This window comes from Mus musculus, chromosome X, assembly GCF_000001635.26.
Source record: "Mus musculus strain C57BL/6J chromosome X, GRCm38.p6 C57BL/6J".
In the NCBI taxonomy this organism is placed as follows: Eukaryota; Metazoa; Chordata; class Mammalia; order Rodentia; family Muridae; genus Mus; species Mus musculus.
The window spans coordinates 89,676,434-89,701,795 of record NC_000086.7 but is presented as its reverse complement, the minus strand read 5'-3'; the positions used below and the strand labels follow the sequence as shown (position 1 = coordinate 89,701,795).

General features: G+C 38.6%; 1 protein-coding gene across 1 annotated transcript; it reads right to left on the bottom strand.

Moving 5' to 3' along the window:
- Nucleotides 1–22,059: 22,059 nt before the first annotated feature.
- On the bottom strand, nucleotides 22,060–23,739 carry Gm52448 (predicted gene, 52448; the record flags this gene model as incomplete). Its single annotated transcript, XM_030251551.1, has 1 exon — nucleotides 22,060–23,739. A coding segment is annotated over exon 1 (1,680 nt), but the record flags the coding sequence as incomplete, so codon positions are not given.
- Nucleotides 23,740–25,362: the final 1,623 nt, after the last annotated feature.

Sequence of the window (25,362 nt, the reverse complement as noted above, 5' to 3'; positions counted from 1 at the left end):
AATGTTTGTTGTCTACCTTTCTTGAGACTATTTCTCATTGGCTTGGAGCTATTTAGGCTGGACTGACTAGTCAGCAAGTTCCAGGGAAGATTCCGTCTCTATTTCCACAGCAGTGGAGTTATAAGCAAGTACCACCACAGCTAACAGTTTTACATGGCTTCTGGGAACTGAATTCAGCCCTGTATGCTTGCAAGATAGACAGAATCACAGTAGAAACTTATTTAAAATCATCTTTATGAGTGGACTTAAGCTAGGAGAACATAGTCCTCATACTATATTCTGGTGTCTCAAAAAAAATCACATTCTGCAAAAAAAAAAAAAAAAAAAAAGAACTTTTACTTGGCTTTCAAATTTACATTAATTTGACATTCAATTTGCTTCTACTGAAAAAATCAAATCAAATTAATTAATTAATTAATAAACTAGTTAATTAATGGGGCTTTTTAACTTCCCAATTTCCCCAATGCATGAAGCATGGCCATAGGCCAAGATTGTGTTTCAAAGTAAGCCGTGTTTCTCATGTTCGTCTTTTAGAAACATTACTTACATTTTAAAGCAAGGATTTAAATTTAACACAATCCTTGTTTCTGGATACAAAAGATTTTAAATACATACTGTTGAAATTACCTCTACATATAGGCATCATTTTTTTTTTTTTTGCTTTATTATATTTTGGGAGGGGAAATCTTAGAGGATCCCTCATGTTTTTCTTTTCTATGTATGTACTTGGGACTTTAAAGACTGTTTTTTACTTTGTTTAAAAGTGGGTATTAAGATTACTGTTATTTGCAGTGCTATTTCTATCTTAGTTACTGTTCTATTGTGATAAAACACCAGGACCAAAAATGACTTTTGGAAGACAGAGTTCATTTTGTTTTATATTTACAGAGGCATAAATTCCATCATGGATGGTAAGCATGATAGCAAATAAGAGGGACGACAGCAAGAACAGGCAGGTGACAGATCATGTTCTCATCCACAAACATGGAGAGAGGGGGCATAGAGACAGAGGAAAAAAACAGAGACAAATATACCAAGAGACAGACAGAGACACACAGAGAACTTAGGAGAGACCTGGGAATAGAGGGCTCCATAAAATTTCTAATCCCAAAAAATAATGATGTATTTCTTCCAGCAAAGATTTACCACCCCCATCACCCACCAAAACAACAGCACCTTCTGGGCATCAAGTAATCAAATACATGAGTCTTTGGAGGAGATTTTCATTCAAACCAATATACTTCCCAAAATAACAGTCAGTTTTGTTGTTTTCTTTTTTTCTATGTTTCTTCTTTTCATGTGTTTGGGTAATGTGTGTTATATGTGTTCATATACTTATTCTCTTGTGTATGGATGTGAGTTGTGGGAAATATTAAAGAAAATGGTCCTGCCAATTCTCCATGTGGTCGGATCATACTACTGTGCTCCTGCCCGCATTGCCAATTCTCTGGAGCTAGCCCCCACAACATCTGGCTTGCTTGTCCTAAGACCCACTAGTTCCCCCTCTTCTATAATCCCCTGTAACCAGAGGTCACACACTCCAGTAAACAAATATATTTGCCATCCTCATGGTTTGATAACATAATACCCAGTAACCTGGTAAAATCAAGACTTTTAAGCTTATAGTTAACCAATTAGATTTATGTATCATTAAAATAACATTTTACAAGTGGCCAATAAATAATTTCAGAGCCAATTAATAATGATAAAGCTTTAATCCAATTATTGTAACCTGATAACACCATATATGCCTCCATTCTCCTTCCCCTCCTCCTGAGACCTCTCTTTCTCTGCAACTCTTAGCTCCGCTTCCCTTTTCCCTGTCCAATCACAAGCCTCCCCTGCACTATCGTAATTGTAATGGGAAAACTCTGTGGCAAATATACATGTGCGTGTGCATATGTATGTGTAGGCTTAATATTGATGTCTAGAATTTTCCATGATCCCACTTCTATTGTAGGAGTGAGTAAAGTCCTAAGTGTATGTGTATTATTTAGTCATTATCATGTCAAAGACCAATGCTTCATCCCCATGGGGGTGGCAAGCATTCCCTTGTTGAGGCTCAGAGGGATGGTCAAGCCTTTATAGGAATCCATTGTGAATGTTGACAGGGTGTGCAAAAATGTACATAATAGCTTTCCTTGCTGAGTATTTACTCCTGAAAACTGCTTGCTTATAGAGACTATTCTTACGTAGATTAGGTAACCCAGCCTCCTTGTTAAGTTGTATATAATAGCCCTGTTCATCTATATTTAATAATATCATCCTCTTGATTCAACTAGTTCAATAACTATACCTCTCTGTTAAGTTATATATAATAAAAACTTTGATCTTCTGGGTGCTATGCGTTTTCCATCTAAGAGCCCATTCCACTTGATCCCAGTCTGTTTGTCCATATGACTGTCTTTGTTCAGCCCCCCACCACCCAAATTTGGTCAATCTCTGTGGCTGTGCAATGACATGGCACTTTCTTATCTTTGAAATAGGATTAGTATATCTGAAAGAAACACAGACACCCTTGCCTCTCTAGTCTCTCTAGCCATCTAGCTACAGGGATCTTTAGTTCCTCTTCCTGTGGCTGGAACTATAGGCAAGTCACCATGCCCACTAGGATTTACTTAGATTTTTGGTACAAAAACTCTGGTCCTTTTGATTAGGTTGTGAGTGTTTTAACCACAGAGCCATCTTTCCATCATCTTTCCAATTCAATTAACTTTATTCTGCTTTAAAGTATTGTCATCTATTATATGTAATCATTTAAACTTCAAATAGAGGCATTCTGTACATGAACTATGATGTGGTAGTTTGTATATTGGTGTATACTGAAAATTTAATATAATGTTTTTTATCTTAAAAAAATGCCAAGTTTACAGTAAGAACAAAAAATTCAAACAGAAGAGAATAAGGAATCAGGAATCTTTCTAGTTGAAAGTAAGAGAGAACACTATCTAAAAACACAAAGATCGACCTGGGGGAGCCATCTTGGGTCCCGAATCCCTCAGTGACTAGACTGCACAGGTAACAGTGTGGACTACAAAAGCTACACAGCTTCTGGGACAGGCCCCGTTTCGGGCTCCAGACATAATGTCACCTTCCCCACCAGAGGAGAGGTGTAAGCCCTGCCTAGGAGGGCTCTTCCCAGAGCACCTGGGGGAGCCATCATGGGTCCCAGATCCCTCAGTGACTAGTCCTTACAGGTGAGTGTGCGGACTATAGAAGATACACAGCTTCTGGGACAGGCAGAAGCAACACAGCTTCTGACACAGACCCTGTTTCAGGCTCCAGACATCCGGACACCTTCCCTGCCAGAGGAGAGGTGTCCACCCCACCGTGGAGGGCTCTGCCACTGAGCACCTGGGTGAGCCATGTTGGGTCCCAGATTCCTCAGTGAATAGTCTGCGCAGGTGACATTGCAGACTACAGAAGCTACACAGCTTCGGGGACAGGCCCCATTTCTGGCTCCAGACATCCGGGCACCTTCCCCTACAGAGGAGAGGTGTCCTCTCTGCCCGGGAGGGCTCTGCTGCTGAATGCCTGAGGGACCCATCTTGGGTCCTGGATCCTTCAGAGACTAGTCTTCACATGTGAGAGTGCAGACTACAAAGCTACACAGCTTCTGGGACAGGCAGAATTGACACAGCTTCTGAGACAGGCCCTGTTTCTGATGTTCATCTTCAGTCAGTAGGCAGTTCCTAACATCAGATATCTGTGCACCTTCCCTGCAAGAGGAAAGCTTGCCTGCAGAAAGTACTCTGATCACTGAAACTCAGGAGAGAGCTGTAATCCCATGTCTGCTGACAGAGGCTAACAGAATCATAGGAGGAACAAGCTCCAAAGAGAGACAACTCTAACAACTAACACCAGAGAATACCAGATGGCTAAAGGCAAACTTAAGAATCTTACTAAGAGAAACAAAGACCACTCACCATCATCAGAACCCAGTGTTCCCACCTCAGTCAGTCCAACACACCTGAAATATAAGAGTCAGATTTAAATCATATCTCTTGATGATAGTAGAGGATACCTAGAAAGACTTTAATAATTCACTTAAAGAAATACAGGAGAACACTGCTAAAGAGTTACACGTCCTTAAAGAAAAACAGGAAAACACAACTAAACAGGTGATGGAATTGAACAAAACCATAAAAGACCTAAAAAGGTAAGTAGACACAATAAAGAAAACCCAAAGAGAGAAAACACTGGAGATAGAAACCCTAGGAAAGAAATCTGAAACAATAGGTTCAAGCATCAGCAGCAGAAAACAAGAGATAGAAGGGAGAATCTCAGGTGCAGAAGATTCCATAGAGAACACGGGCACAACAATCAAAGAAAATGCAAAATGCAAAAAGATCCTAACTCAAAACAACCAGGAAATCCAGGACACAATGAGAAGACTAAACCTACGGATAATAGGAGTAAATGAGAATGAAGATTATCAACTTAAAGGGCCAGCAAATATTTTCAACAAAAATATAGAAGAAAACTTCCCAAACCTAAAGAAAGACATGCCCATGAACATACAAGAAGCCTACAGGACTCCAAATAGACTGGACCAGAAAAGAAATTCCTCCCGACACATAATAATCAGAACAACAAATGCACTAAATAAAGATAGAATATTAAAAGCAGTAAGGGAAAAAGGCCAAGTGACATATAAAGGCAGACTTATTAGAATTACACCAGACTTCTCAACAGACTTCTTCTTTTCATAGAGACAATGAAAGCCAGAAATTCCTAGACAAATGTTATACACACCCTAAGAGAACAAAAATGACAGCCCAGGTTACTATACCCAGCAAAACGCTCAATTACCATAGATGGAGAAACCAAAGTATTTCATGATAAAACCAAATTCACACAATATCTTTCCATGAAACCAGCCCCTCAAAGGATAACAAAGGGAAAATACCAACAGGAGGACAGAAACTGCACCCTAGAAAAAGCAAGAAAGTAATGCTTCAACAAAAATAAAAGAAGACAGCCACAAGAACAGAATCTCAACTTTAACAACAACAATAACAGGAAGCAACAATTACTTTTCTTTAATTTCTCTTAGTATCAATGGACTCAATTCCCCAATAAAAACACATAGACTAATAGACTGGCTACACAAACAGGACCCAACATTGTGTTGCTTATATGAAACCCACCTCAGTGAAAAGGACAGACACTACCTCAGAATGAAAGGCTGGAAAACAATTTTCCAAGCAAATGGTCCAAGGAAACAAGCTGGAGTAGCCATTCTTATATCGAATAAAATTGACTTCCAACCCAAAGTTATCAAAAAAGAAAAGGAGGGACACTTCATACACATGATAGGTAAAATCTACCAAGATGAATTCTCAATTCTGAATATCTTTGCTCCAAATACAAGGGCAGACACATTAATTAAAGAAATATAGTAAAGATCAAAACACATATTGCAACTCACACAATAATATGAGAGACTTCAACACCACATTCTCACCAATGGACAGATCCTGGTAAAAGAAACTAAACAGAGACACATGGACACTAACAGAAGTTATGAAACAAATAGATTTAATTGATATCTACAGAACATTTTATCCTAAAAAAAAAAAAAGGATATACATTTCAGTGCCACATAGTACCTCTTCAAAATTGACCATATGATTGGTCACCAAACAGGCCTCAACAGATACAAAAATATTGAAATTATCCAATGCATCCTATTTTATCACCACGGAGTATAGCTGATCTTCAATAACAACATAAATAATAGAAAGCCAACATATACATGGAAACTGAACAACACTCTACTCACTGATTCCTTGGTCAAGGTTGAAATAAAGAAAGAAATTAAAGACTTTTTAAGAGTTTAATGAAAATGAAGTCACAACATACCCAAACTTATGGGACACAATGAAGACAGTCCTAAGAGGAAAACTCATTGCCCTGAGTGCCTACAAAAAGAAACTAGAGAGAGCATAGACCAGCAGACTGACAGTACACCTAGAAGCTTTAGAACAAAAGGAAGAAAAGTGACCCACGAGGAGTAGACCACAGGAAATAATCAAACTCAGGGTTGAAATCAACCAAGTGGAAACAAGAAGAACTATTCAAAGAATCAACCAAACCAGGAGCTGGCTCTTTGAGAATATCAACAAGATAGATAAACCCTTAGCCCGACTAACTAGAGGCCATGGGGACAGTATCCTAATTAACAAAATCAAAACTGATAAAGGAGACATAACAACAGAACCTGAGGAAATCCAAAATTTCATCAGATCCTACTACAAAAGGCTATACTCAACAAAACTAGAAAATGTCGATGAAATGGACAACTTCCTAGACAGATATCAGGTACCAAAGTTAAATCAGGATCAGATTAACAATCTAAACAGTTCCATTTCCCCTAAAGAAATAGCACAGTTATCAATAGTCTCCCAAGGGGAAAAAGAAAAAAAGCCCAGGACCAAATGGGCTTAGTGCAGAGTTTTATCAGACCTTCAAAGAAGACCTAATTACAACTCTTCTCAAATTATTTCACAAAATAAAAACAGATGGTACCCTACCCACCCAATTCATTCTATGAAGCCACAATTACTCTGATACCCAAACCACACAAAGATACAACAAAGAAAGAGAATTTCAGACCAATTTCCCTTATGAATATTGATGCGAAAATGCTCAATAAAATCCTTGAAAACTGAATGCAAGAACACATCAAAACGATCATCCATCATGACCAAGTAGGCTTCATTCCAGGGATGCAGAGATGGTTTAATATATGGAAATCCATCAACGTAATCCCCTATATAAACAAACTCAAAGACAAAAACCACATGAACATCTCCTTAGATGCTAAGAAAAATCCAGCACCCAGTCATGATAAAAGTTTGGAAATATCAAGAATTCAAGGCCCATACCTAAACATAATAAAAGCAATCTACAGCAAACCAGTAGCCAAAATCAAATTAAATGGAGAAAAACTTAAAGTAATCCCACTAAAATCAGGGACTAGACATGGATGCCCACTTTCTCCCTACCTATTCAATATAGTACTTGAAGATCTAGCCAGAGCAATTCAATAACAAAAGGACACCCAGGGAATACAAATTGGAAAGAAAGAATTCAAAATATCACTATTTGCAGATGATATGATAGTATATATAAGTGACCCCAAAAATTCCACCAGAGAACTCCTAAACCTGATAAACAGCTTCAGTGCAGTAGCTGGATATAAAATTATCTCAAATAAATCAATGGCCTTTCTCTACACAAAGGATAAATGGACTGAGAAAGAAATTAGGGAAACAACACCCTTCACAATAGTCACAAATAATATAAAAGACCTTGGTGTGACTCTAACTAAGGAAGTGACAAATCTGTATGATAAGAACTTCCAGTCTCTGAAGAAAGAAATTGAAGATCTCAGAATATGGAAAGTTCTCCCATGCTCATGGATCGGCAGGATTAATATAGTAAAAATGGCTATCCTGCTGAAAGCAATCTATAGATTCAATGCAATCCCCATAAAAATTCCAACTCAATTCTTCACTGAGATAGAAAGGGCAATTTGCAAATTCATCAGGAAAAATAAAAATCCTAGATAGCAAAAATTATTCTCAACAATAAAAGAACCTCTGGTGGAATGACCATGCCCGACCTAAAGCTGTACTACAGAACAATTGTGATAAAAACTGCATGGTACTGGTACAGTGACAGACAGGTAGATCAATGGAATAGAATTGAAAAACCATAAATGAATCCACACAGCTATGGTCACTTAATCTTTGAAAAGGGAGCTAAAACCATCCAGTGAAAAAAGACAGCATTTTTAACAAATTGTGCTGACACAACTGGTGGTTATCATGTAGAAGAATGTGACTTGATCCGTTCTTATCTCCTTGTACAAAGCTCAAGTCTAAGTGGATCGGAGATCTCCACATAAGACCAGAGACACTGAAATTAATCGAGGCAAAAGTAGGGAAAAGCCTTGAAGATATGGGCACAGGGGAAAAATTCCTAAACAGAACAGCAATGGCTTGTGCTGTAAGATCAAGAATTGACAAATGGGACCTCATAAAATTGCAAAGCTTCTGTAAGGCAAAAGACACTGTCCTAAAGACAAAAAGTTCAGCAACGGATTGGGAAAATATTTTTACAAATCCTGAATCTGATATTGGACTAATATCCAATATATATATAAAAGCTCAAGAAGCTGGACTCCAGAAATTCAAAATTCCCCATTAAAATGGAGTTCAGAGCTAAACAAAGAATTCTCACCTGAAGAATACTGAATTATTCAGAAGTACCTGAAAAAAATATTCAACATCCTTAATCATCAGGGAAATGCAAATCAAAGCAACCTTGAGATTCAACTTCACACCAGTCAGAATCGCTAAGATAAAAAATTCAGGTGACAGCAGATGCTGTTGAGGATGTGGGGAAAGAGGAACACTCCTCCACTGCTGGTGGGAATGCAAGCTTGTACAACCATTCTGTAAGTCAGTCTGGAGTTTCCTCAGAAAACTTTACATAATACTACCAGAAGATCCCACAATACCTCTCCTTGGGCATATACCCAGAAGAAGTTCCAACTGGTAATAAGAATACCTGCTCCACTATGTTCATAGCAGCCTTATTTATAATATCCAGAAGCTGGAAAGAACCCAGATGTCCCTCAACAGAAGAATGGATACAGAAAATGTGGTACATTTATACACTGGAGTACTACTCAGCAATTCAAAACAATGGCTTTATGAAATTCTTGGACAAATGGATGTATCTGGACCATATCATCCTTAGTGAGGTAACCCAATCACAAAAGAAGTCATTAGATGTTCACTCACTAATAAGTGGATATTAGCCAAGAAATATAGAACATCCAAGATACAATTTGCAAAACACAAGAAAATCAAGAAGAGTGAAGACCAATGGGTGGATACATCATTCCTCCTTAGAATAGTTAACAAAATATCCGTGTAAGGAGTTACAGAGACAAAGTTTGGAGCTAAGACGAAAGGACGGACTTTCCAGAGACTACCCTATCTGGGGATCCATCCCATAATCAGCCACCAAATCTAGACATTATTGCACAATGCCAGAAAGATTTTGCTGAAGAGACCTTGTTATAGCTGTCTCATATGAGGCTATGTCAGTGCCTGGCAAATACAGAAGTGGATACTCACAGTCATCTATAAGATGGAACAGAGGGCCCCCAATGGAGAAGCTAGAGAAAGCACTCAAGGAGCTGAAGGGGTCTGCAACCCTATAGGTGTAACAACAGTATGAACTAACCAGTACCCCCAGAGCTCATATCTCTAGCTGCATATGTAGTAGAAGATGGCCTAGTCGGTCCTCACTGAGAAAAGAGGCCCCTTGGTTTTGTAAACTTTATATGCCCCAATACAGGGAAATGCCAGGGCTAAGAAGCAGGAGTGGGTGGTTAGGGGAGCAGGGCAGAGGGAGGGTATAGGGAACTTTTGGGATAGCATTTGAAATGTATAAAAAGAAAATATCTAATAAAATCATGAATAAATAAAAACAAACTTAAATAATAAAATGTCTTTTCATGGTAAAAATAAAAACAAAAAGATCAAAAACTTAAGTTATATTGTTTCACATTGCTTATTCCTCTTCTTATTTACAGTTGATGCAGATAAATCATGAAAAAAATCCCCTACAATAACACAGGAGTAAGCATTTTATAGAATATTCTATAACTTTATAGACGCTGGAGAATTTTTGATATATTTTTACTAACAGAATATGGCACTCTAGAAATTTTAAAGTAAGACAAATTTTATAATAGATTAGTGCAATCAAATAAATTAGAAACAAATTCAAGTTTTATTTTCAAAATATTATTGTAAAGTAGGTTTAGTAGTACATGAATCTTATCTTGGCACCTCAAATCCTGAGTCTGAATAATCACAATTTTGCTGCTACTCTGGGCTATATGGCAAGACTGTATCTCTAGAAGAAAAAAAAATCTGTCATTAGAAAGATTTCAATACTAATTATACCACAGAACACGGACGAAATACATGTTAGTTCTGCTGTGTGCATATATTCTATATGTTTATCTGGGGTAGCTTTTCAGAACAGATTAAGTTTTACGTGTAGATTAAAGAGCACATAGCAATTTGTGAGAAAGAGATAGGCAAAGAGAGAAAATGCATTTCAACTAATGCAAAAGTGCGCTGGTTTGAATGAGCAGTACATATTTAGTGAGTGGCACGAAACTGAAATGTATTACCAATTGCATTTTATGTTATCTACTGTTCTTAGAAGTATGTGCTGCCCAGTATAATTTCACTTGCACAAATGCATTAATAGTTTAAAGCCCTATTAGTAAGCAAATTATCTCAGATAATCTGAGAAACAGATGCTGTGTTTGATTATGTCTACAGAGAACCATCTCCTCTCACAATCCCCTCAGGTGATTTCTGATGAGATTCTTAGGATTCCTTATAGACATCATTCCAGTACAGATTGAAATTCACTTTTCTGGGTCATCTGCCTGACCAATTTGTATTCAAATTTAAATTTGAGAAAATGAAAATAAATTTCCCTTTAGTTTTTGGGACTGTTATGCAGAAATTCTATGTTGAAATGCAAAACAATTATTTTAATCACCTGTAGATTACAGTAGGGATTTTCTCATGATTTATGACATATTGAACTAAAAGATGCCATCCTCAACACTCGGAAACAAAGAAAATAAAATTAACTTCTAGACTTCTTATAGCACACTGCAAAAAAATGTTACTGAAAATCATTTATTACCAATAAACTCTCAAAAGAGAAAAGACATTTTCATTCACATTTTATATTTTCTTGGCCAAATAAATTAACATAGTTTTTTATGCCTAATCAATATAAGGAAAATAAAATCCTAACAAGTAATTCAAACTAAGAATATATTTACCAGAATTTATTAATGATGTCTACACTGTCTGTGCTAACACTTCTTGTAATAAAATTGCTCTTCAATTACAAGTATTTTTAATTTATATGAAAATGTACTTTCCAATTGGATATTGAATAATACAGTCTTTCACATATTTGAAAGATTAGCTTAAGAATTTGACAAATGCCTGAGAAGACAACATTGCCTGACTATTAATTTGAAATGGGGATGTGCCAAAATTTGACTGAACAAAGAAAGGCTTCAAGAAAAGGAACTAGTTGCAGTAGAAGAAAAATAATAAGGAAGAGCTAGACTCAGAGGTGTTCATTGCAATAGAAGGTGCCATTCTGCTGCCCCTTATCAACATGAGTTACCAAAGAAATTAAGCTGAAGCTAAATTCATAAAGAAACTGTCCTTTCCAGAATCTTCCTTCTATCCATCTGGCATCTACATCATAGAATATACCATCTAACACTTGGATATTGAATTATGCATGCATTATATTAATATATTTTCATGATATCTCCTGTTAGCAGTGAAGTACAGAGACACAGCTCCACAATTTCTTCATCAACAGCCTGAGAATTTCTGTTCATCTTTGTGGGGAACTTGGGCAAAACAGGATTCATGACTTTGACAAAAATAAGAGTTTTGAGTTTAATGCAGAGTTGGAGGTTTCATTTAAGATAGTTGAATATAGTCTTTAGGCACTGGGGCTGGGAGGAAAATGGGAAATCAGGGATATATGACATTCTCAAATTTGGGATTGTTAGAGTTTCAGGAAGTAAGACATATCCAACTGTAGACATATACTCTTCACGGAACAGTCAGAATTGTCTTAGCATTAGCTATTATATACAACTTTGGCAATACTTGTTACATATCAAAATATAAGTAAGGTGCTGGAGAGGTGTCTCCATGGTTAAGTGTAGTTGCTGCTCTTACAGAGGAATTGGGTTTATTTAGTTCTGAGTACCCATATCTGGTAGCTTACAATTGTCTGTGACTACAGTTCCAGGAGAATCTTACACCTTCTTCTGGTCTCCATGGACACTTGCCTGTGCATGGTGCAACAATAGACAAGGCAGGTATCTGTATACACATATACCTACAATAAAAACAAATAGATCTTCAGGTCTGAAGATATGGCTCAGAGGTTAAGATTACATGCTGCTCTTGCAGAAGATCTGGGTTAAGCTCCCATCATCCGCACAGTCTCTCACTGCCATCTATAACTTCAGTTCTAGAGATTCTGATTCCTTCTATCATCAATGGGTACTGAATGCATGTGGTACACATACATACATGTAGGCATAACCCATATGCATAAAATCAATGAAATCTTAGTCATAACAACATAAAGTTACTAAGAATTTATCCTGTTCTTTTTGTGATAAATTTGGTGAAATCTATTCAAGAGTGCCTTGGGTAGAATAATGACATGATTAGTTGATACCATGAGACATTTGCACTGTACAAAGAGTTTAGTGAATTTATTTTTTCTATAAAAGGTGTTTTTACTGACATTATCAGATCACTTTACATGTATTTCCAGTAAGAGAGAAAAGTCTTAAGCCATTGTTAATTATGCTGTAATTCTTGCTTAGACTCTAAGCTTAATACAGTTTAGAATCTCAGTGTTAGGTTTCACCAAGATTCCTGAGTAAGGGCTTCTTCTCTCCTATATTATGCCCCTATCATTATGTGTTCTCCAGAATATACATATTTATCGAAGTGCCTGTCTGTGGGGAAAGGCATTTGCATACCTACACAGCTAGCAAAGTCAATCATAACAAATTGCAAAGAATTATTTAATACATGTCTAGTGGAAAGTTTAAACATTTTTTTGTCCTTCTTAACAGAGTGTGGATGTTGCAATTCCAGTAGACATATGAGAGGATTCAGCTAGACTGAAGTCTCTATTCTCCCTTGAAGCCTGTATCTCTCACCTGTTGTAACTTCTGTGTTCTACATTTTATCATGCTGTGTTAGTTGCTTTAGGCTATCAGAAAGGTTAATTGTGGTAATTTATCAGTGTCCCTCTGCTCACAGTTGCTTCCTTTTGACTCCTTAAAATCTCTCTTCCTGAATACAGGATTAATCAACTGTAGTACTAGGTCAATCTGTGCTGCTACTTCTTTTCTTAATTGCTATTGCATTCATCTCTGAGATACTGGAACTGCCAGTGAAACTAACTATATACCTCTCCTCTATTACAATTCTCAGTTGTGCCTGTCGTTTCCCAATGACTTCATTTCTATTTCAGGTCTCATTTATGCTGTGTTGAAAAAAATTTTTGTATTATTTTCAAAAATAAGTTCTCTATCTTTTATAAGCCAGAAATTTAACAAACATTCACTGAACACCCCCAATTTTATCACACGCAATGTTATTCCTGTGGATTTAAAAATGGATTTTATATAGTCCCTAGCTAATACTTCTCTTATATCTTTGGAGGACCAGTTCAAAAAGCTAAACCCACAATGTAGCTATCCTGAACAGGCATGAAAATATTTTACAGAAATGTTTATGTCTTTTCCTCAGATTATCAGAAAATGTAAACAAACAAGGCATCTTAATGAATTGGTATTTCTCCCAGGAATGTCATAAAAGCATAAAGGATAAAACTGGAGCCTGATATCAGTCAAAGGATTGCTTTTCACCTGGAAAAATAATTCACACAGCTTTAAGAAAGTCTTAGGTCACTTTCAGGAGAGACTGGAACATAGGCAATGGCAGACTGCACCAGTTCTTGACTGGTATTACTAAATTATGAATATCCATGAATTTTTCTGAAATTTAAGCCTCATATCAGGATTCTGAAAGATGAACCAGAGGGTGAGTATTGGTCACTGGACTTAGCTGTCTCTCTTCCTATGTAGACACACTGAATAAATGTACTTTCTTTATACTTTTACTTGTTTCTTTAATTAGCTTGTCAGGGCTATGTGGCCAAACATGGTGAACTACCCTGTCAGAGACAATATTTTTGCCTTATTAAATCTCATCTTATTAGAATTCCATTTTTCTTTGTTGTAAGTATTTAAAATTATGTATAAATTAGTTAAGTACTTAATTGCATTGATTTGAAAGGCAACTATGATCACCACTATACCTTGTACACTAAATTGTACTGAATGGGAAATGCTTAATTTTGGGGTAAGAGTATTTTTAAAATTCAATAAAACTTGAGGTGAAGAGGAAGGAAAGGGTGAGGAATGGTGATATGAGATAATATACAAGATAATCTGGGACTATGGTTAACAAAACAACACTGAATCATGTTTTTGCCTGACAATAAAAACAGCAACCTCTCAGTTTATACACAAGGTAACATATTGTATTATGAAGTATTAAATGTGAACTATATTTTAAATCACTTCATTGTTAATGAGAGGTCTATGAAAATTTCCTCTTTCAATAAATTTTCTGCAATTTTACCTAACTGATTAGATCTTCAATGATTATGATTTTGCAGGGGGTAAAATGTTCCAGATGTAGTCAAATTACAATTTATAGCATCCTAACTTTAACACCCTACATAGCCATTTCTTGCTCACTTCTGCATTTCCCATAAAATACTGAGACTAATAGAAAAAAAAATTCGAAAATTTTGAATTTTCTAAAATCCTAGATTCCACCAACAAAACAACGTACAATATCATCACATATTCTATATCTGAGGTCTATATCAGAGTATAAGCATTTTGTTTTAATCAATCTACTTAATATTTCCACCATTGTATTTGAAAATTGTCATGATTTGTCATAGTATTTATTATGAAAGTATTATGTTTTTATTATGTTACTTTATCATGTTTCATTATAAAACTATTTTCACATTAGAACATGAAATTTATAGTAATCTAAATGTGTGTTCCCAACCCATGGATATTCATATTTGTCTTCAGAATAAGCTATCTTTTCTATACGTTCAAATGAGAGTTCTGATTTTGTATCATTATGAACCAGTGAAAACCTAACAGTGGATCCAATAAAACCACCAATATTTACTTTTTATGTAAGTGTTTTCCAATCCAATGCTTTATTTACTTTTTAAATTTTCCTAAGAATGTCCTCTTTCATGTGATGAATACATAGATCACAAATAAACAAAGATTTATATAGGAAAAAAATGCCATGAATTCATAGAACCCTGAAACACAAATACTTTAAAAATTATCAGTTGACTTCAACTGATACTACGTACTTACAAGAACCCACTGAAAATGAATTGGGGGAGAACCAGACCACATAGCAATGAAGCATGAAGGCCATGTACTAAATTTATATACTAAAATCATTTTAGAAAGCATTTTTTGAAATATCCTCTGCCTTAAGAGTCTAGTGTTTCCAAAGACTCATATCACAAGACAATGTTGGTGTTTGTTTTTTACATGTACAACCGTTTTGCTTGCTTGTTAGTAAGTGCAACATGTGTGTGGGGTGTTCACAGAGTCCAGATTCTGTGCTGGTGAGCCACCATATGCTAGCTGAGGACAAAACCTAGGTCCTCAGCAAGAGCAATGCAGTGTTTTTAAACACTGAGCCATTGATTTGACCCATGAAAAGAGGGCTTCAAGTGATGAAGTTCAAAACCATGATGGATTCAGAATGTTTATCTTCAATTTGATTTTAGAAATATCTGCAGAATATGCAGTGCATCACAGAGGATCTCTAGTCAATACCTGTAGATAGTGGGATGTGGTGAGTGGGACATGAGTCCTTATATTACTGCACCAGGACTTCATCTGTTAAAGCTACTTATAAGAACTATAACTGCCTATTAGACATTGTGCTTATCACAGACAAGAACGATTTTAAGCAAAGAAAAATAGAAGATAGCACCAATACCAGAGATGTATGTATATATGTATATATGTATGTATGTATGTATGTATGTATGTATGTATGTATGTAACTCTGTAAAGGCAATCTAGACAACAAAAGCATTAGGTCTTATGATCAAAGAGTCTAGAAAACAATGGAAGGTGCAGGTCAGTATACAAGAATATTTGAGAAATCCTATGTGATTTTTAAGCATTAGGGTAAGGATGGAGAGTAAGAAGTTTGGAAGTTGATATAACTTCAAAGTTCATAAAGTTCATAAAGTCTATGAAAATGAAGTTCATTTGAGACTAAATATATGATTTTTTTCACATACAGAAGAAAATCATTGTAAAGCCACATAGTAATGATGCAAAAGCCAAAAAAAAAAATGAAAAAAATATGGAGAGTCTGTCAGTGAATGAGACTAAGAATATATTTTGAAGAGTTAAAATTTAAAACCTTTTGTTTACTAGGGTGTCAGGCTTTATCATGCCAGATTTCTGTATACCTTTTTGAGAGTGCTGTGACAATTTCTACCAATTTTATCGAATGAAGAGTGACTACACAAATATTACATAGAAATAAACATAGCATCTGCTGTCACCTGAGTTTTGATCTTAGCCATTCTGACTGGTATAAGATGGAATCTCAGGTTTGTTTTGATTTGCATTTCCCTGATGATTTAGGATGTTGAACATGTTTTCAGGAGCTTCTCAGCCATTCGGTATTCCTCAGGTGAGAATTACTTGTTTAGCTCTATACTCCATTTTTTAAATAGGGTTATTTGGTTTTCTGGAGTCCAACTTCTTGAGTTCTTTTTATATATTAGATATTAGCCCCCTATCAGATTTTGGATTGGTAAAGATCTTTTCCCAATCTGTCGGTTGCCTTTTGGTCTTATTAACAGTATCCTTTGCCTTACAGAAGCTTTGCAATTTTATGAGGTACCATTTGTCAATTCTTGTTCTTGCAGAACAAGCCATTAGTGCTCTGTTCAGGAATCTTTCCCCTGTGCCCAAATCTTCGAGTCTCTTCCCCACTTTCTCCTCTATAATTTTCAGTGTCTCTGGTTTAATGTGGAGATCCTTGATCCACTTATACTTGAGCTTTGTACAAAGAGATAAGAATGGATCAATTTTCATTCTTCTACATGCTAACTGCCAGTTGACCCAGCACCATTTGTTGAAGATGCTGTCTTCTTTCCAATGGATGATTTTAGCTCCTTTGTCAAAGATCAAGTGTCCATAGGTGTGTGGGTTCATTTCTGGGTCTTCAATTCTAATCCATTGGTCTGTCTGTGGCTGTACCAGTACCATGCATTTTTTTAATCACAGTTTCTCTATAGTACAGCTTGAGGTCAAGGATGGTGATTTCACCAGAGGTTCGTTTATTGTTCAGGTGAGAGTAGATGCTAGTAAGGATATGGAAAAAGAGGAACACTCCTCCATCGCTGGTGGGACTGAAAGCTTGTACAATCACTCTGAAAATCATTTTGGCGGTTCCTCAGAAAATTGGGCAGACTTCTACTGGAAGATCCAGCAATACCACTCCTGGGCATATACCCAGAAGATGCTCCAACATATAATAAGGACACATGCTCCACTATGTTCATAGCAGCCTTATTTATAATAGTCAGAAACTGGAAAGAATCCAGATGACCCTCAACAGAGGAATGGATACAGAAAATCTGGTACATTTACACAATAGGGTACTACTCAGCTATTAGAAACAATGAGTTTATGAAATTCTTAGACAAATGGATGGATCTGGAGGATATCATCTTGAGTGAAGTAACCCAAACACAAAAGAACACACATGATATGCACTCACTGATAAGTGGATATTAGCCCAGATGCTGAGAATCTTTCTTAGAATGGGGAACAAAATACCCATAGAAGGAGTTCAGAGAGAAAGTTCATAGCAGAGACTAAAGGAATGACTGTACAGAGACTGTCCCACTTGGGGATCCATCTCATAAACAACCACCAAACCCAAACACTATGGCAGATGCCTACAAGAGCCTGCTGTCAGGAGCCTGATATAACTGTCTTCTGAGGGTCTTTTCCAGTACCTGGCATATACAGAAGTGGATGCTCACAATCATCCATTGGATGGAGCACAAGGTCCCCAATGAAGGAGCTACAGAAAGTATCCAAGGAGCTGAAGGGGTCTGAAGCCCAATAGGACGAACATCAATATGAACTAACCAATACCTCCATAACTCCTTGGAACTAAACCACCAATCAAAGAAAACAAATGGCGGGACATGGGGCTCTACTTGTATATGTAGTTGAGGATGGCCTGGTCAGTCATCAATGGGAGGAGAGGTCCTAGGTCTTGTGAAGGTTCTTTGCCACAGTATAGGGGAAGGCCAGGACGGGGAATGGGAATGGGTGGGATGGGGAACAGGGGAAGGGGGAAGGGGATAGGGGATTTTTGGAGGGGAAACTAGGAAAAGGGATAACATTTGAAATGTAAACAAAGAAAATATCTAATAAAAAAGTGGAAAAAAAAGAAAAAAGAAATAAACATAGTATATAAGAATCTACAGCAATGGCTAGTCAGACCAGAAGGAAATGCAAGGCCCCATGAGGGCAGTAGAAAGTTCTTCTATTCCATCTTGTAATAAGTTCCAACAGTATGTGCAGGATATATATATATATATATATATATATATATATATATATATATTCAATACGAACAAAAATAAATATAAGAAAGTGTGTTAATTTATACATAAGTATATATACCTGCGTTTTATCTTCTTTTAATTTTGAAGTAAATCATTCAATAAAATAATGGAAAATAATTCCCTTAGTCTACAAATCTAATTAAACAAGATAATTCCACTGTATGACAAATATGAAGTGGTTACATTTTCTGTTTCTGAAGATATTGTTGATCACATCATGTTGAAAGTATTTTCATAATCATATATACTACCATTAATAGCAAAAAATAATGGTTTATATAAACCTTCCTAAATTATATATATATATAATATTTATGTATATATTTACATATATTTGATTATAATATATACTTATATATACACTATATAATATGTACTATTACTACATTATATTGTCATATAATTTATAACGAACATAATAGCATTATTTATATTATATAAAAACTACCTTCAGTGGTTCATAAACTTTGTAATGCTGTGGCTTTTTAATACAGTTTCTCATGTTCTTCTTACCCCAAACCATAATATTTCTTTGCTATTTCATAAGTGTGATTTTTGCTAATTCTGTGAATTGTAATGTAATGCTACTCAAGATACCTTGTATGCTACTTACAATTTCTGGGTTGATACTCACAGATTAAGAACTGCTGGTAGCATTATAGCAACGATATGAAACTTTCTTCAGGAAAGATAACTTTAAAGAAAAAAAAACTATGTAGGACTGTGGGACTGTGATAGGCAGCCTATTTTGGTTAAGGGGGCTTGTTCCTGTGACCCAGTAGAGTACTCTACAAGAGACAGAAAGGCAAGCCATGTTCCCAGAGACAGGTGCCTGACACCACAGAGCCCCCATCTCCATAATTCTGTGACTATCAGTCATGCAGACAATGGACTAAGTTTCTGGCATTTTGGCTAGACTCTATCCCCACAGTTACCTGACTATAGCCAGGTATGTTTCATCTTCACAGTTACCTGGCAATAGCAAGATAGCTCAGCCCACTATAAAAGGGGATACTTGGCCCCTCCTCGCTCTCTTTAAGCTCTCACCTTTCTTACTCTCTAGCCCTCCTTCTCTCTTTCCCTTCTTCCCCTCTACACAGGGACATGGCTGGTCTCTCTCTCTTTCTACCTTCTCTCTTTCTCCCTGACTTTCTACAATAAAGCTCTAAAACTATAGATTCTCTCTGATCATCAAGGCCCACCCTGCTTGAACTATGTTATGGGCTTTCTCCTAATGAGCCACATCTAATCTCCCTCCAGAAGGCCATCCTGTGTTCCAGCCATGGACCTGACCAAGGACTCTCGCCCTTGTTGAAACCATCCAGAGCCCCCTCTCCCCATACCCTCTCCTCCTTTCAGCCACAGGGGCTCCTATTCTGTTCTCAGCTCTTCATCTTGGAATGCCAGAGGCTGGAAACCTGGTGCCCATTGTCCACTATCTGCCTAGTGGGGTCAGTGGCTTCACACAGCCAGACACCCACCTGGGGTGCATGGGAAGCATGCAGCAGTCCTCCCGTGTCCACCTGCCCAGACCACCCAAACTCTGGTGGAACACAGGTTCTCTCCCCCTCCCTCTTTCCCCAACACCCACTACCCCCATAGGACTAAAGAAGTGTTATTAGACGCGTTCTCACGACCGGCCAGGAAAGACGCAACAAACCAGAATCTTCTGCGGCAAAGCTTTATTGCTTACATCTTCAGGAGCCAGAGTGCAAGAGAGCAAGCCCGCAAATGGCGAAACCCCATCCCTTTTTAAGGAGAATTATCCTCCACCTAGGATGTATTACTCCCTGATTGGCTGCAGCCCATCGGCCCAGTTGTCATCACGGGAAAGGCAGAACACATGGTGGGAAAACTGCCCCTGCATGTGTGCAGACTATGTTTACCACTTAGAACACAGCTGTCAGTGCCATCTTATAATGGCAAATGTGAGGGCGGCTCCTCACAGATCCCCCTTTTCTTTTAATAAGAGCAATAGGCCACCCATATTAATGAGAGTGGAGATAGAGGTCAAATCCCCAGTGTGCAGGTAAAGGAGCCGTACACATAACCTCCTCCCAGGCTCATCACCCAGAGGGGTCCTGGTCTGGTCCCGTGTTGTTTTTCCTGGGGGAAGGACACTTGAACACTCAACCTTCTTGAAAGATGACATGTCTCCCTAGAATAGGCTCATATGTGCCGCAGAGCCTTTCTACTGCAGTGCTTAGCCTTGCAACTCTCTCGGGCTGCTGAAGCACACTCACTCTATCCCGTGCAATGAGACTAGCCTCATGGGATATAAGAGCTGAGTGGCCAGCGACCTATTGCCTAAGCATAGATAACCATATATCAGGGGGAGCTCCATGTTCTAGTCCTGCAAGTGCCTGGGCAATAACCACCTTGTCTCTCCTAGTTTGGGCCTTAAGCTTACAGACCAACCAAAGAAGCAACACTAATCCACAGCGAAGTGTATCTCCAAATAATCTCACCCCCACCCATTCTTTAAAGAAGGAAAATGCTGAGGAGATCCAATTGGGTAATCCTTTGATCAGGGACAGGTCCAAGCGCTTGGAGTTGACCTGAATGATGGCAAGTCTCAATTCCCGAAGGGTCTGTTCAAATTCAGCCATCCAATTCTGTAACATATACTGAAAAAGACTTTTTGACAAATTAGCTGCCCTAGTAAATTTAACATACTGAATGGAAATAACACACAATCCCGGAAACTTTTGTTCACAACCCTGCTGAGTTATTTGTCATAATACATCTAGTTGTATCTGGACAAGATCTATGAGTTGATTAACCAGCATGAGACCTCTCTGTACTTGACATTAGCTGAGGCCTGTTTATCTATGACTGTAGTCACTGAGGCTGACAAAGTGTTAATGGTGTCAGTCGTCTGGACCTGTCCAGACAGAGCCAAGGCTGTCTGAATTAAGGCTAAACCCAGTTCCTAGTTAGTGGTAAAAAAGCAGGAGAATACTTGAGCATTATACATCACCGTCATTGGGAGTGGAAATATCGACATTATCCCCCAACGCTGCTCTCTCATTGGACAAAATAAGGCCCAAATGTTGCATAATATCCCTTCCCCAGAGGTTAACCGGGAGTGGGAGCACATAAGGTATGAATTTCCCTTGCTGCCCCTCAGAGGATTCCCATGTCAAGGCAACAGAGCTTATAGTGGGACATGATTGATATCCTAGGCCCTGTAATGAATGAGATGACTCTGTGGTGGGCCATGCTTTGGGCCACCAATGTGTAGAAATTATACTTTTATCTGCTCCGGTATCAAGGATGCCTTCAAACTCTTTTCCATTAATCTTAAGGCGGAGCTTAGGTCTATCATTTAAAGATACAACCAAATAGGCAGAATCATTTCCTGAGGAGCCCATTTTCTTTATCTCAGGTCCTGCAGATTTTTCCCTGGTATTATCAGGGAGGAGCAGCAGCTGAGCTATCCTATCTCCTTTACTAATAGAAAAAACGCCTTTAGGGCTTGAGCACAGGACCTGTATTTCAGGGGAATGTTGACAATCCATAACTCCAGGGTGGACTACTAAGCCCTGCAAGGTGAGTGAACCCCGGCCGAGAATAAGGCCCATGGTTCCAGGGGGCAAGGATGGTATAGGCTCCACCCTTGTGGGTCTTCCTGGGTCGCCTCTCTGACTGCGGAGGAAGGAGTCTGCCCTTTATATCCCTCACAGAGCGACACTGGTCGGCTCTATGATAACCCTTGCCACACTTAGAGCAAAGAGTGAGAGTTCCCCCCTGTTTATCTGGAGCTCTGCAATCTTTCTTAAGATGCCCAGGCTTTCCGCAATTAAAACATGTCCTCTGATTATTTCTGCCCATGGAGCGTTTTTGGGATTGAAGGATGGCAGCCGCTAAACCTGCATTGGTGAGAGGTCCCCCAAGCTCCCGACAAACCCTGAGCCAGTCTTGTAAACCTTTGTTCTTTCTTGGGGCTATGGCTGCTCGGCATTCCTGCGTGGCTTGCTCATAAATGAGTTGTTCTACCAGAGGTGCGGCTTGCTCTGAATCTCCAAAAATACGCCCTGCTGCCTCTGTCATTCTGGCCACAAAATCTGAGAAGGACTCTTGTGCACCTTGAGTAATCTTGGTCAACTGCCCACTTGCCTCTCCCTTCTTAGGTAGTGCTTTCCATGCCTTAACAGCAGCAGCTGAGATCTGAGCATATGCTCCCCAATGATAATTTGTCTGGTTAGCAGCGTGTTGTCCCTGACCTGTAAGTAATTCAAAAGTCCACGTTCTCTGATCCCCTTTCATGGTGGCATTGGCCCTTGCCTGCGTCTGGCAGGAGTCCTGCCACAAGGCTTTCCACTCAAGATACATTCCCATACTGGGGGCTACAGCTTTTACTACCGTCTGCCAATCACCAGGAGTCATAGCGTGATTCGCAAGCCTTTCCACTTGTGCTATAGTGAAATTAGCACTGACTCCATAGTTACGGACCGACTCGGCAAGCTCTTTAATCTGTATATACGCTACCGGAGCGTGGACACGCCCACCCTCGGCTCCTTCAAAGACCGGAAATGCCTGTTGTATTTTCCTTTGTTCCTCCTTTGGAATGAACGAGTCTGTGCATTGCCTCTCTGTCCATTGCCTCTCTGCGCAGGGCTGATGCACTACGCAGGGCGGGGGCTCAGCATAGGGTGGAGGTGCACTATGACCTTGAAGCCGACTGCCAAGAGGCCAAGCAGCAAGCTGGCCTTTGCCAGCCGCTTTTGGCTTTTTCCTTGACCGATTAGCTCGCATTTTATCTGGCTGGCACTTTTCTCTCTCATAACGAGCTGTTTCCTCCTCCAAGTCTGTTTCTTCAGAGAAGCTAAATTTTTTATCTGATTCAGAGCTACTAAGAACTAGCTCCCCGAGCCCATCCAGCGATGAGCACAGGCTCCTTCTCCTAGAGACCTCCGCTAATTGATCTTTCTTCTTTTCCCTTTTCCCTCTTTTCCTTCTAATCTCTCTCCAGGTATTCCTACCTGACCTTAACTTTTCCTCGGGTTCAAGACCCTTGGAAAGGCCTGTATACTTATTTTGTGCACCATGTTTCCTCTTTGCTCCTACTCTCTCTCCCCGCTTTACTTCTGATAGATTGACTTTAATTTCGTCTAGAATTCGCCCTGCCTTAACCACTTGTTGACATGTGAAAAGGAACAAAAGGGCTTCTAACACTAGACAAAGTTCAAGGCCAAACATACCTTGTAAAGCTATTTCCCACTTTACTTCTGATAGACTGTCTTGAATTTCGTTAGAAAGTTCAAGGCCAGGCTTACCTCGTAAAGCTATACTCACTGGTACTCTCGTTCCCCAGCTGAAAAGTTCTGAATTCATGCAGTTGAATCCTTCTTAACAGTCTGCTTTACGGGAACCTTTATTACCGCGACCCGCAGTTCTGGTTCTGGAATGAGGGATCTTCCTTGCGCCAGTCCCGAGTTTTTTCTCGTCCCGGGTTTCGGCACCAATTGTTATTAGACGCGTTCTCACGACCGGCCAGGAAAGACGCAACAAACCAGAATCTTCTGCGGCAAAGCTTTATTGCTTACATCTTCAGGAGCCAGAGTGCAAGAGAGCAAGCCCGCAAATGGCGAAACCCCATCCCTTTTTAAGGAGAATTATCCTCCACCTAGGATGTATTACTCCCTGATTGGCTGCAGCCCATCGGCCCAGTTGTCATCACGGGAAAGGCAGAACACATGGTGGGAAAACTGCCCCTGCATGTGTGCAGACTATGTTTACCACTTAGAACACAGCTGTCAGTGCCATCTTATAATGGCAAATGTGAGGGCGGCTCCTCACAAAGAAGTATCTCATCTGTTGAGAACACTTGTTCTTATACAGGACATAGGTTTTGTCCTCAGCATGCAAATAGTGACCCACAACCATCTCTGTACCTCCAGTACCATAAGATACTATGATTTTCCATGGGCATGCACACAGTACATGCCATTGTAATCATTACTGGGGAGTCCCCTGACAAGATCACTATACTTGTGGATCAGTAAAGGTCACAAAGAAAAACCACTTTAGAGATGCTTTCAGTGAACAGCATCTGCTTTATTTCATGTGAGCAGTAACTTATATAATGGAATTTTTTCAAATATGATTGATTAGCACATTACCTCAGATTGGACAGTGAGCTCATATCACCAAGTTTTTTGCTTACCTTTCCTTTTGACTACTACTGCATTAACCAGAGTCAAACAGCAAAATCTCTTGAGTCCCAGAAGAATTTATACATTAGATTCACACGAATCAAAGCAATGTTGACAGAGCACAGGGTTCACAATGAAGGAGTTAGTGAAAGTACCCAAGGAGCTGAAGGGGTTTGCAACCCCATAGGAGGAACAACAATATGAACTTAACCACTATCTACAGAACTCTCTGGGACTAAACCATCAACCAAAGAAAACACATGGTGGGACTCACGGCTTTAGCTGCATATGTAGCAGAGGATTGCCTAGTAGGCCATCAATGGGAGGAGAGACCCTTGGTCCTGGGAAGGCTCTATGCCCCAGTGTTGGGGAATGCCAGGGTCAGGAACCCTGAGTGTGTGGGCTGGTGAGCAGGGGGAGGGGGGAAGGGATAAAAGGTTTTGGGAGGAGAAACTAGGAAAGGGGATAACATTTGAAAAAAAATATATATATATAAGTTAATAAGTCAGAGGAGAAAATACATTTGAGCATTTATACATATGCATTAAAAAGGTTTTGGTAAAATATTTAACAGCTATTTAAGATACAAAACCTCTTAGAAAAAAAACTGCATTAAAAGAGAATATATATATATATATATATATATATATATATATATATATATGAATGTCAAAATTCCAAATTCTTGGAAATAAATGTTACCTTTTGTAGAGGGCGAGTCTGATGGTAAGGTCCTGTTCTCTAATTATTTCTTGATCTATAACTAAAAAAAACATGGACCAGTTGTTAAGTGGAAGGGCCT